This window comes from Pavona decussata, unplaced genomic scaffold, assembly GCF_977016875.1.
Source record: "Pavona decussata unplaced genomic scaffold, jaPavDecu1.1 SCAFFOLD_161, whole genome shotgun sequence".
Taxonomy (NCBI): Eukaryota; Metazoa; Cnidaria; class Anthozoa; order Scleractinia; family Agariciidae; genus Pavona; species Pavona decussata.
In genome coordinates, this window is record NW_028145572.1 from 3,362,257 (window position 1) to 3,375,000 (window position 12,744).

Below are 12,744 nucleotides of genomic sequence, written 5' to 3' on the forward strand. Positions count from 1 at the left end.
ATCAAACATTTTTACCTTCATTACTTAAAGCGACTGTTTTCTCAAGCGAGGTGGATAACAAATTACTCTGTTTTACGATCCTGCGGGCAAAATCACAAAACCAGAAATTGTATTTTACCAGAACGATTATTAACGTTCTGAAAGCAAGAGAGTCATAAGATTTATTGCCTTTTTCACCTTAGTTTTAATGATTTTTTTCGAAATTCAATTTTGTTTAGGAATTATGTTGTTTTTTGCGGATGAATGGCGTAGTTCTGAAATATTCTCATAACAGTTTTATTTCCAGACTATTGTTGACGCTCAGGAGAGAGTCAACTCTTCCGTATCGATCAGCGCAATGACAAGGTGGAGTTTGCCTGTATTCAGAACAATACAAACACCAGCTTCCTTGAGAAAAACAAACAAAACCCATTCTGGTACCTGCAACTGCCAGTCAAGGCCTCGTCTCAGCCAATCAGCGTCAAGAAAAAGGAACATGCTCTCTCCAAATTATTACCACTTGGTCCAAAGTGGCGTTGATTAAGCTTGTCAAAGTGTAATTGTCTGCTTGTAAGTAAAGTTATTGACTTTTTAAACGCTTCAATTTTCATAACGAGGGAAATGGAATTAAAACTGATTTAGGGAAACACCTTAATAGGTAAATTGTTTATTTTTGAAACAGAGGGGACTGAAACCATCCTGCTTATTTTTAGATGGCATCTAAAGTTCAGTTAAAAATGTTTCAGTTTGCCGGAGTCGGAACAACTTTCTTATTATTATCATTATATAAAATTACCCTTTTCAGATGATTTTGCGGGCGATATTAATAACTGTCCGGACCTTTCGCGAGGTCTTATGGGGAAGATACGTTTTTTTTCTAAGTTCAGGATCCTTTCATGAGTTTATTTGAGAGAACTGTACCTTTTGTCTGTTTATTTAACTTTGCTTTCTTGTTTGTATGCCGAAAATTAAAAAAAAAAAAACACGAAAAGCATTGACAGCCATGTAGTACATGCTGATGAGAAAACAATTGTGAGTGAGTAGATAAATTGACACCTTTTTATTTACAAAATAACGCCAGTTGGGTGCTTATCTCCCTACTGAGTGGGCTTAACGAAGGTGAATATTTCTTAATTTAAGTTTTGACACACGTATTTTACATACGAACTTAGTTATTGATCATCCCAGTGAACGGAATAAAAAGAGAAATCTACAACCAAACCGCACCATATCTTCCATCATTGCCGCGGGAAGGGGTGGTCTTAATTTCTAATTTAAAGTGTCCAAAATTGTAGTTCACCTTATCGCACCAAACCACAGATGCGACCAGTGTGAGGAAGGTCAAGGACTCAAAATTCTTACAGTATGCTCATGGCAAGCTGAACATGGTTTAGTTACTTGAGACATTAACAACTGATCTTGTAACTCTTCAGTTATTAACGAACCGATGTGCTTTCGTAGTTTTTTTTATCTAGATCCTTCTAGTTTTTTTTCTTTCTGCTTCTCCATGACACTACTGGGGATTTTATACACAGCCTCGTCCACAGTCCTCTCTGGCGCGCAGCAAAGTGTGACGTCACTCATTGAGCTGATCGGAAAGACGCGCCCAGGATCAGCGCGTTGAGGCCTGGGAACAAAGCTATCTTATACGGTTGTTGAATAAGTAAATTCAAAGATGAAAAAAGAAAGATGAAAAATATGTCGTCCAAGATCTTCCTCGTATAATTCAAAACTATGTCACGAGTTCCATGTTGGATAAACTTACTCGGAGGCAGCAAAACAAAACGTTTACGTCAACAGAAATGTTGCTTTAACGTTAACTTATGACATCGATCGCTGAGTTATATATGTTTACCTCATGAAACATTGATGTCAATCAAGTGACCCAGTAGGTATCAATTTTACGATATCCTCGTACCCAACTCCTACTCTCCTGATAACGGGAAATCTGGGTACGACATAAAGCCCGCCGCACACGAGAGGAAACGGCTGAGCTATCTGCCTCGCGAGGCATTTTGCTCAGCTCTTTCCTCACGTGTGCGGCGGGCTTTAGGAAGCAAGTACCTTGATTGAGCCCGCGCTTTTCAGTGTAGAGGTTTGCTAAGTAACATCAACCTCGTTCTAGGGCAGGAACAGCTAAGTCCATCAAGGGTCATCAAAGTGTATTATCCACTTTCTCCCCTCCCAGCCCTCTCCCCTCCCCCCTCCCCAAGCATATTTCCTAGATTGCCCGACGCTCCCTCAGATGACCACAGGTTAACCAACCAATTTACCTGGCATACACACGGTGAAAAAGGATACTGTGATCAGTAATCTGTTGAAGACATAACAATCTGATAGAGCGGTTTTCAACTGCGTTAAAAAAAAATATTTCGCGTTTACTTTAGTTTTGCTTTACTAAAGATTACTACCCTCGATTGGTTAGAAAATTCGCGCCACTTTCCTAGCCAATGAGAAGCAAAACCAAATCTAATGGTGACTTACGTAGCTCGTCGTGTTTTCCCGCGCTTGGCACCAGTTCCATGTGAATGCTTCGAAATTTGATTGGATCATGGCGCTGTCTGCGTCTTTTGTAATTGGTTAGAGTGAAAACTTTGGTTTCTGTTTTAATACCCCCAATAAAAAAAAAATAACTTCTATAAGAATAGTTTAGCTTAAACCTTTTTTACGCACTCGTGGCTTCCGGGATTACACCAGGTTTATTTCAAATAAAGAAGAAACAAAACCGGTGCTTTAACCTACCGAGAGCAGAATCTAATTCGTAACCTGTCAGTTTCTGGTACCTGCTGTTTGTGTTACCTGTTCAGTCAAACCATTATTATCACGAAACTGGATCAAAATAATTTGCTTATTGATCCACAGATAACACTAGAACTTATTTAATACTTTTGTAGTTACTAGAACCTTTCTCCTTGTCTCTCTTTACGAAATGACATTTATTTTGCGAAATTTTCATACTCGAACATTTCGCTTGAAGCACTGTGTTACAAGATAGGAAAAAATATCGGGTTACAAATGACTTAGGTAATTAATAATGAGATTGATGTCAGACGGAACCGCATTGTAGAGAGTGTCCTTTAAATATCTTAATGGACATCAAGGGAAATTGTTTGGTGGGAAATCCCCTTGATATGAAGGCGTATCTGTTTGGTTTTTGTTGTTTGATTCTGTTGGGGGCATCGTCGCCCACTCAAGAAGGTTAGTTGTTTTTTATTGACCTTATTCAGGGAACTTTTGTTTTGAAAATTTAGGTTACGTGTCCGGTGGAGCATTTCGATAACAGGAACAAAAAGTTGAGGACGTTTTCTCCCTTAGAAACCAAGTCAAACCACATGGAATTTGAAGCAAAATTACTGTTTATTTTCAGCTGTAGAGGACTATATTTAAGGCTATAAAATGAACCAAAGGGTAACAACATATTTGACGTTCACTGCAATGTACAGGTTACAGACAGACTGGGATCCTGAAACATGAAGTATAAACCTGTTACAAAATAAAGAGAAACAACTGGATGAACCAAATCAAAATTAAGAAAGTAGTTTGGTATTTATGTTATAAAATATCGCAGCAATAGAGAAAACGTAACTGCTACATGGCTTTCATTTTAACAGTTATAGTGTCACACGCTTATTGATTCACTTGAGATTTGAGAGTAAATAGGCTAAAGTAAATTATTATAAACGAGCTTTATTTAGTGTGGCTACCAGGATTTTAGATGATACATAACTGCGAGGAATATGGACAGCAAATACATGTCGGGGCACCCAATGAGAATAATTATGTAAAGTGCTTAAAATGTTGTCTCCTGCAGTTCCCAGGTCGTTTTTTTGGGCCTTTTAAAGGCAAATTGGTGTAAGCTCGGTGCAAGCTAATACAGGTTGATCCGTTCGAATGCGAAAAATTTAAGTTGCAGGAAGTATTAGGAAAAGAAAAAATATTCTTCAAATTTACTAGCTGTTGTTGACTCTATGAATAAAATGCTAGCTGAAATTATTCCGCTTTTTTGACAAAATAGTTTTTACTCCGAAAATGAAAGGATCTAACGCCCTTGTGTGAAGAAATTTTTTAGCTGAAACTTTCTTTAAACTAAATCCGAATTTCTGAGGCGATTGAGGGCTTCCGAACAGATCTCCATCCAAATGAACCAATGCAAGGGCCGGTGCCTATGGCATCTTCTTTGAAATTAAGATTTGCCAGGACACCATCAGTTTTCTCCTGACCGACAAAACAATGAAAGATGACTTGAAAGTAAATAATTCTGCAACTAGTAAATCATAACCGATATATTATTGGTAAAGTTGGCATTAAGACAGGCGCGCTCGGTGATCTTTATTCAAACGGTGTTTCGCTCTCTTATAATGTTTTTTTCCTCTCCCTGTCTTTATTTTCCGGTTTTGCTCTTCTTTTGGGATTAGTGTACAATGACATTCAGTAATTTTAGTTCTTCAAATCAGTGCAAGTCAGGAAAAATTTATCAGTATGAAAGCCACTTTAGAAAACGACTATTGCCCTGCAAAAAGGAGTGCCCATGGCATTGCATCACGCACAATTTCTGTGCAACGTTGTAAAAACATCTTTAAAAGTAGCGAATTTTCACGGCTATCAGTTGAGATCTCAGAAATGATGGAGCGGAGTTTGGCACCAATGAAGAGCTAGGAACCCAAATTCTTGCTCAGGTTGGACTTGAAAACAAGGAAGTATGTTGAGACTCTGGAGCCATGATGTAACGTAGAGATACCCCAGTGCTTCATTCATAGATCCCTGGAGCTGTTATATCTCCGTTGGGAAACTGTCAATTTAGGAACTGAACGTGAAGTTTAGGCCTCAAAACAGTGATTTTAATTAGGATTAACTGTTGTTTTGCTCAAGTTACTACACATTTGAACATTGCCCCTCCACAGCACATCATCACAAGCCAACAGAACATCACACCAGCACATCTCATAAAAACCATTTATCCGATAATAAGTCATCCACGGTTGAACCAGGTGCTTTGAAGGACATCATTCTGCAAGGAAAGCCGCTGCAGCAAAACAAGTCGCAAATATCTGCATTAAGCACTCCCACTCTGCATAACTCTGTAGGGTCTACAGCTAGTGAGCCTGCAAAGACAGCAAAACAAGGACAAGTTACTGGAAACGCGACAGGGAGGGCGATACTGGTGCACAGTTCTGACGATGAAGTTGGACATGTTGTTCAAGGTAAAACTATTAACTAAAGCTTTTTCTCCCTACCTTAAAAAGAGCTTGAACTTGGCCCTAGTGTTGTCTAGGCCTGTGCACTGGGTGGGCAAATATAAACAATAAGAGAATGGACTGAGGAAAGGCCTGGGGAAAGGCCTGGGGAAAGGCCTATAGCCGCCTTTGGTTAAATGTCAAATTTCATCTCAAGTTCCCAGAGACATATCGTACTTCCGAAGCATTCTCCTAAACCTGGTCTTAGGGACACACGATAATAATGACCTCGTGTCACGTGAATAGTATCATTGAACATTGAAACTTGGTAGTTCACTTTAGGATTCCGGAAAAGGTTTTTTAAGAGAAACAATTTTGTCTTCTTTTCCTTATAATAGATGTTGGTAGCAGTAGAAGTTAAATTTTCTAAGTTCATCTGTTGGAATAAGATCGAGACTATTTTACTCATGTGTTACTATGCACGTAATGTTATAGCTTGATTTTACATTTATTTCAGATTCAGCCAATGGGAAGGCTCCTGTGATAGTTATTAACTCAGATGCCTCTCCAAACAAAGGTATGTTTTATTTGCAGTATTAATCATCCCTCAAATCTCTATACATTGCATATTCCTTCTTATCCTGTTTGGATTTTATATAGCTAGCTTTCCCCTCAGTATTGTTGGTCTTCGAATATTCTTTCTTTTTTTTTTCTATTGATTTATTTAATACTTTTCAATAGGTACTGGATTTATAGTTGTTTGGCACGTTCACGTTTAAACGAGTCCTGCACTCATCTGTGTAATGTGGATAAAGAAAATGCCTACCTACCTACCTTTATCCCACATGAATGTTAAAATACAACAAGCTACTAGTGATGATAACGAAGCGATTTACAGTTGGTTTCAAGCTAAAGTTATCCACAAAAAATTCCAGTTTTTTGTTTCAGTTGTTGATTTTCTACCACTTTAGGCATGTTTCCACTAATAAATAAGATCACCGTCTTTTGTTCTGCTTTTTGGCAAAGCATCCTTTTACTCTTAAATTATATTTTTTTTATCGTTTTGCCTCCTTGTTGCGTTTTCAGTGGGCCCGCTGGATCCATTTTCCCAAGATTGCCTTGACGCACACAACAATTTCCGCGCCAAACATGGCGTACCCCCACTCATGTGGTCACATGACCTAGCTGAAGGAGCGCAGAACTGGGCCGATCAATTGGCGTCAACAGATTCATTACAGCATGATCAAGTCGCCAAACAAAACCGCAAGATAGGTAAGCGACAAATCTTGAAGCCCCAAAATTTTCGTAGTCTTAGTTTTGAAAACATGAGCATAATTTACATGAAACAAGTAATTTTGAATAACAGCGTGAAGATTCCTTTGTTGGAACGTCATAACAACAGAAAACATTTATAAACAAGTTTACAAGACAGTTCAAACAGGCTTCTGGAACTCATCTAAGTCCCTTTTATGATATAATTACTGATTGACAGCCTCGTTTTGGTGATTAGGCTGCCAGATCGCTCCGTTGATCAGGTTGAGGTTACCAGCCTCGCCACCAAAAGGAGACACCCGATGATAAAGGGACTTTCATACAAATTTAGGGGTGTTTAAAAATATTATTTGTCGTTAGGTGATTGTCGTGTTTTTCAAAGTAAATGTATTTGAATCTCGAAGATTTTTCATGGTTGACGTATATTAAAGTTGTAACACAGAAACGTGCTCCTGTCCTGTCTACATACTTTCTTTCTTTAATTGTTTCTGCAGTTTCTTAATTCAGTTAGAAAAGAACACTTCTATTATGTATCAGTATCAGAAAATGTAAAACAAAAAAAAAACAATCGCTAAGTCAAACGGACAAAGGGTAAAAGCAGATGGTCCCTCCTGGAGCTTTTTATATGTTTTATATCTGTGTTCTTGATTTCTTTGTTTAGGTGAGAACCTTGCGTATTTTCTACCTCCTGCTCCAAAATGTGAAGGAGCCATGGTCGACAATTGTGTAAACTGTCGAGAAATGGTGCAACGCTGGTATGATGAGGTGAAAAACTATGACTTTGATAAAGGAGGCTCCAAGACTAGGAACACACCATACAAACACTTCAGTCAGCTTATCTGGGCCAACACTGCAGAAGTAGGAGTTGGGACCGCGGTCAGTAAGCGGTATGGCTTCATAACTGTTGCGCGGTACAGGCCCAGTGGAAACGACGGAGGCTTTGCGGAATTCATAAAAAATGTTCCCCCTGAAGGAGGTATACTCTAATATGTACATACTTTGATGTTTCAAAGTACAATTAACGTGTTACTTTCCACACGAGTACAGTAAGATTTAATTACCAATTGCTGACCAATTTAATAAAGCGGTTTTCGATTCAGCGTCGTTAAACCAAAACCAAAGTAATCATTCTGGCCAATCACAACGGCGTAAACAGGTCAATGAACCAATCGGAATTTGAAGCTAGCACATGTAACCAGGATCGAGCGCAGAAAAATGCGTGCGAGTGAGGCACACTTGGTTTGTTTGGCTCTCCACTGGCTGAGAAAATGGAAACTATGCAAACTTATCATAGAGTACAGTAGAGCAAAACCAAACAAACGCTAACAACCTTTCTAAATGTGTAACAGCGAACCGTTGGAGAACTGGTGTAGTAGCACCATTCTAGACTTAGACCCTGTTCGGGTGGGGTGGGGAAGTTCTTGGTAGCTAACGGGGAGTGAGCGCCGCCTGCTTACCTATGGACCAAATGCGGCTTGAGTCGCAGATATACGAACCATTTGGAGGAAGAAATTCCGAAGCATTATTAGTAATTTTTTCTTTAGATGTGTCGTCTACCGCGTGTGTATAATCACTGAACTGAAGCGTTTACATTTAACGTAAATCACTGCCAATGCAGCAATATCGCGCACAATGTTCCATTGCTACCGAGTGATTCAGAACATTTAAGCTTTTAGAGTGCAAGTGGCGTGAAAACAGTGGAATACTATAACAGTGTTTTAATTGAAAGGCTGGGTACTAGTTAAAATTTACTGTTTTTCATTATCTTCTTATTATTTGGCTTATGTGGCCTATGATCAGTACATTCGAGAAGCCCGATTTGTCTTCAAAGTTTGGCCGTAGTTTTGATAAAAAATCAAAACGGTTAAATAGTCTAAATACCGAGCAAAGATAAACTGCATTCCTGGTGAGCGCGAAAAATTCGTGGGAAGGAACGTGTAAATAAATGCCTGTAAATGTGATAGGCTTTGTTAGTGATGTTTGACGGTTTACAATTTTTGTTAGGTCCCCTACCATCAATGACTCCATTCCTCGAAGACAAGACAAAGCCTAACGGAGAAGTGAAAACTGCCAACATCCCGCCAGGCAATACAATTGTCTCGAGCGCAGCAGCATCCTACAAAACAGCAGCTGATGCAGTTGTACCTGCAGCAAAAAGCACGAAACAAAATGCTCCTGCCAACGTCACCGCGCAAGTAGCCAAGTCACCAATCGCAATTCTCGCCAAAAACACGGCAGCCGCGGCAATGACATCCACAAAACAAAAAGTTGGCGGCAAACTTCAAAATCAGTTAACACCTATGCAGGCAATAACCAAAGGGGCGCATGCTAAAGGTGGATTTGTACACACGCTGACAGCGAATGATGGAACGAAGGCTCAAGTGTACCTGAGTAAAAACGGGGCGCACGCGGGAATAGTGTTCAGAAATGAAATATCCAGAGGTATGTTTGTTGTAAAAGTTATTGAGTGTGGTAGTCAACGAGATAACTTAACCTAACCCATATTTGTTGAGTTTCCATGAATTGCAATGAGGGTTTTTCTCCATTTTCTAATAGAGGACCTGCGTAAAGGCACCCTCATTTCTATATTTTACTTAATTTTTTAAACCCAGCAGTAATTTACAAAATTTATATCTTCCACCACAGTGTCGCCCGACGAGGATTCGACTGGCGTGAAGAGAATAATTAATGTGCTGTAGCATTGCCAACAGATTTACATTGTCAACTTTGGATCGCCACTACCAGTGCCAATAGATATACAATCTTATTTACTGTTATTACATCGTCAGCATTGTTTTCAACGCTAGCTAGCTATCATCAGTTTATCAAAGACGACATCAATATGAAGATGAGCTTATCGAACGAAATGTGTCAGTTTAGTTTTAAATCAGTGGAGGTCTGACCAAGTTGTCAAATTTTGGCTTCAAAAGTGTTGTAAAACAAACAGCAGTAGTAGAATTTATTGCTAAGAAGCTGTATTTTTAATAGTGTCCCTTTAAGTTTCCATCCGCAGACTCTAATGCTGGTTTGCACACGACCAAGTTTCCCCGAAACGTCTAGTAGGCCTACACTTGTTCTAAGCTCTATTTTTATTGGACCCTGATAACCTGGAATTTTTTGCATTCTTTTGTTGTTGTTGTTGATTTTTTTGTCTATTTGTTTGTTTGTTTTTGTTTTTCAATCTCTCGAATGTGAGGCGTTGCAAACGGTGCAGGCTGCAGCTCAGTTCAAAACAAGGAGACTTGTCAAGGAAAACTGGGTCAAAAAATTTTGTAACACGAGAAAAAAATCAAATTTCAGATTTGTCAAGGAAAACGTGCTCGTGGTTTAACACTGGGGGCGACAGGGTTTAAAAAGGAGAAAGGAAGCTAAACCATTACTGAATGTAACATACAACACACTTTAGTTCATCAAAAAAACTCATGTATCAAGAATAAAAAAGGCAATTCAATGCAACTTTATTCTTTGAAAACTCTTTTAATTCGTATTTACATTTTAAATGGTGATCTTCGGAACTGGCTGAACTGAACTGAACTGAACTGGCTTTGGTCTTAAAAATTTTAGGTAAATAAGTAAGTACAGGAATAAGAAAAAAATAAACAGAAATAACAACGTCACACTCTGCCTCTTTTATTGTGTGCCTCATTTAATGTGTCACCGATAATAGCAACCAAAATGTGGCACCGATTTATATTAGCGTGAGAAAATGCCGATTGAGCGTTCCTTCGAGCTAAAGAAAAACTACATACCATAACAACGCAGTGGTTGTATCAACGGGCTGGTCGTAGGGCGGAGTTCTAAAGTATTTTCAAGACTATGTCTTCTAATACAAACAACCCTAGCTCCCAGCTGTGCGTAACGGTAACATAAAGATGACTTTGTATTGGAATTCAATGGATAAAGCCTAGACCGTTTTATGGATACAAAATTAATTAACTTTACTTGTTTGAGATTGCGAAAGAACGATCAACAAACAACGGCACTGAAAAAATCCACGGGAGGTGATCTAAGGAATTTCAGCAGAAAACGTAGACTTTAACATTGTTTGTGGCAGCCATGTTTATTCTCAACAATCGTGCCTCTAACTTATAAAATACCGCCTTCCACACCAAACTGATAGATATCAACAACTTTATCTAATTATAGGAAATTAGAAACTGAAATGATTGAATGCTCCACTGCTGGCAGAAACGCGTTCATGGAGGCGTACAAAGAAAAACAATAATACAAAAACTTGATGTTTTAAAACCTTACATTTTATCGCAACAAACAGTCACTAAATACATTCATTAGATGGCTAATTATGATAACATTTTCATATTTTAATATTTGAGGACCTTTAACATAGTCGTTCTCTACGCCTTTTTCAAAAACATTAAGAAGAATTTCTTTTATTCAGGCTTTGAAATGAGCTTCTTTCAAGCAATTTTAATGAATCTCAGGAATTGAATTCCAAATCAGCGGTCAAACATGAGGTCATATGAAAAACTCTGTCTAATATGAAGAACCAAAATTCAAAGTTGCTTGCATTTCTGGATAATTTGTTCACCACTTCTGGAGAGAGACTTTGCCATTTGATGTCGTTCGAACGCTGATTAAATAACATTAACTAATTTAAAGGCATTTCCTTGGCCTTTTGACAAGTCTAGTTTAGAAACGGGACAAAAGCAACTAGCAAATGATAAACATGTGCTTGAAGCTTTTATCCTTTCCTTAACTAGGTAATGGCTCATCACTACAGAAGCTTATAATGTTAGATATGCATTGCAAATAATCTCACATGCTTAAGTTGTAAATTATCAAGCTATAAAATGAAAGTATAGGTCGCGGACAATACTGCAATAAAATTTCCACGGCGATTTCCATTGGAAGAATTGGTGAGTGGCATGGCTTTCATGCACGACTTCGGAGATCAAAATCTTCTTTCTCCTTGGAATACATCACAAACAAACACTTAGAAGTCATCATTTAGGGTCTATTGCCTTGATGCCTATACCACCAATTGTCAGAGTTGCCATTACTTGAACTGACTGTGTTACTGGCTGTGTTACTGACTGTGTTATTGTGTTACTGACTGGTACTGACTTATACGATAAATTAACGGATAAAAGTATATCAGTATTTTCCAAATCACTGACTAATTTTCAAACCACCCATACCCTGAGGCTACGTTCCCTGGGAAAACTGGTAACAACAAATGATGTAAATAAATAAGCTAGAAATGTTTGAATGTCGATACCAGTAGATTAAGTCAATTGGTACATAACTCTAGGGAATTCTTTCAGGGGAAATATAGGAGCTATATATATATATCCAGAAAATTCAATAATACTTTCACTTAATTTATCGTAAACTGTTGGCTCGAATAACTGTTGTATGTCGACTAGAAGACTCTGCAACAGGTGCCCCAAGTGACCGTGAAATTAGAACCTCAACAAAACTTTTAAAGGTATTCCTGCTGGGTCAAATTTAAATCCGTTCGTCTGTAATAGTGTAAGACCGTATAAGAAGCTTTTGTATGACATAACTCCCGCTTAATGCGAAATCAAGATTTTGCCAGTTGATCTTCACTAGATTTCCGAGTTCCAAATCCCTGGAAAACCGGTACCAGTCATTTAAAAATTAAAACAAACTGAAAGGTCACAACTAGGTACACCAGCACTTAGACTTCTCTAATCTAACTTCGACTCAACGACATGGGCCTAGAGATATCCTAACGAAAAAAATATGTATAATTATACTAATCTTAAATGTTTAACATATAAATGAGCACAAATGTTTGCATAGAATGACAATCGCAATGGTGTATCGCTGAGAAAGTATGGCAAGTTACATGAGTATGTAGCCTCACATGCCCGTTTAAGTTATGGACAGAGATTACAGATTAATTTCGCTTTCTGAAGCTGAAACAAGTGCGGACAAAAATTAATTATAAGCACGTATATATTGCCGAACATTGTGTAACACCACATCGTTAAAACTAGCAACACCGCGGATTACTGAAACACACTAATAAAATTAAATCAAAGCTAGCTACGAACGGTGAATTATAGAGCTTAAGAAACAAAAACCTTTAAGTCCTCTTTGATTGTAAAGCATGCGATACATTCGTTACGCAAAATTAAACCATAAAAATCAAGAGAAAACCTTTTCATTTGAGGTGTCCAAGATAAGTTACTGTCCCTTCTCAGTTACCTAGCATATTGTTAGGTAAATTTGTAGCTGCTGTCAACTGAGCTTCGTTCAATCTACGCTGTGCTGGAATAACGATATTGCTAGCTGCGTTTGAGTTTATCAACCCACAGCTAATTCTCCAGAA

At 38.3% G+C, this 12,744-nt stretch overlaps 1 protein-coding gene across 1 annotated transcript; it reads left to right on the forward strand.

Annotated features, from left to right (window-relative positions):
- Positions 1 to 2,936: 2,936 nt before the first annotated feature.
- Positions 2,937 to 9,852, forward strand: LOC146464842 (uncharacterized). Its single transcript, XM_085129402.1, has 7 exons — positions 2,937 to 3,177; positions 4,881 to 5,180; positions 5,671 to 5,730; positions 6,240 to 6,425; positions 7,087 to 7,401; positions 8,430 to 8,867; positions 9,072 to 9,852. The coding sequence occupies exons 1-7, from the start codon at positions 3,069 to 3,071 to the stop codon at positions 9,122 to 9,124; spliced, it is 1,461 nt and encodes a 486-aa protein (XP_084985528.1). The 5' UTR covers positions 2,937 to 3,068; the 3' UTR covers positions 9,125 to 9,852.
- The last annotated feature ends 2,892 nt before the right edge of the window (positions 9,853 to 12,744 follow it).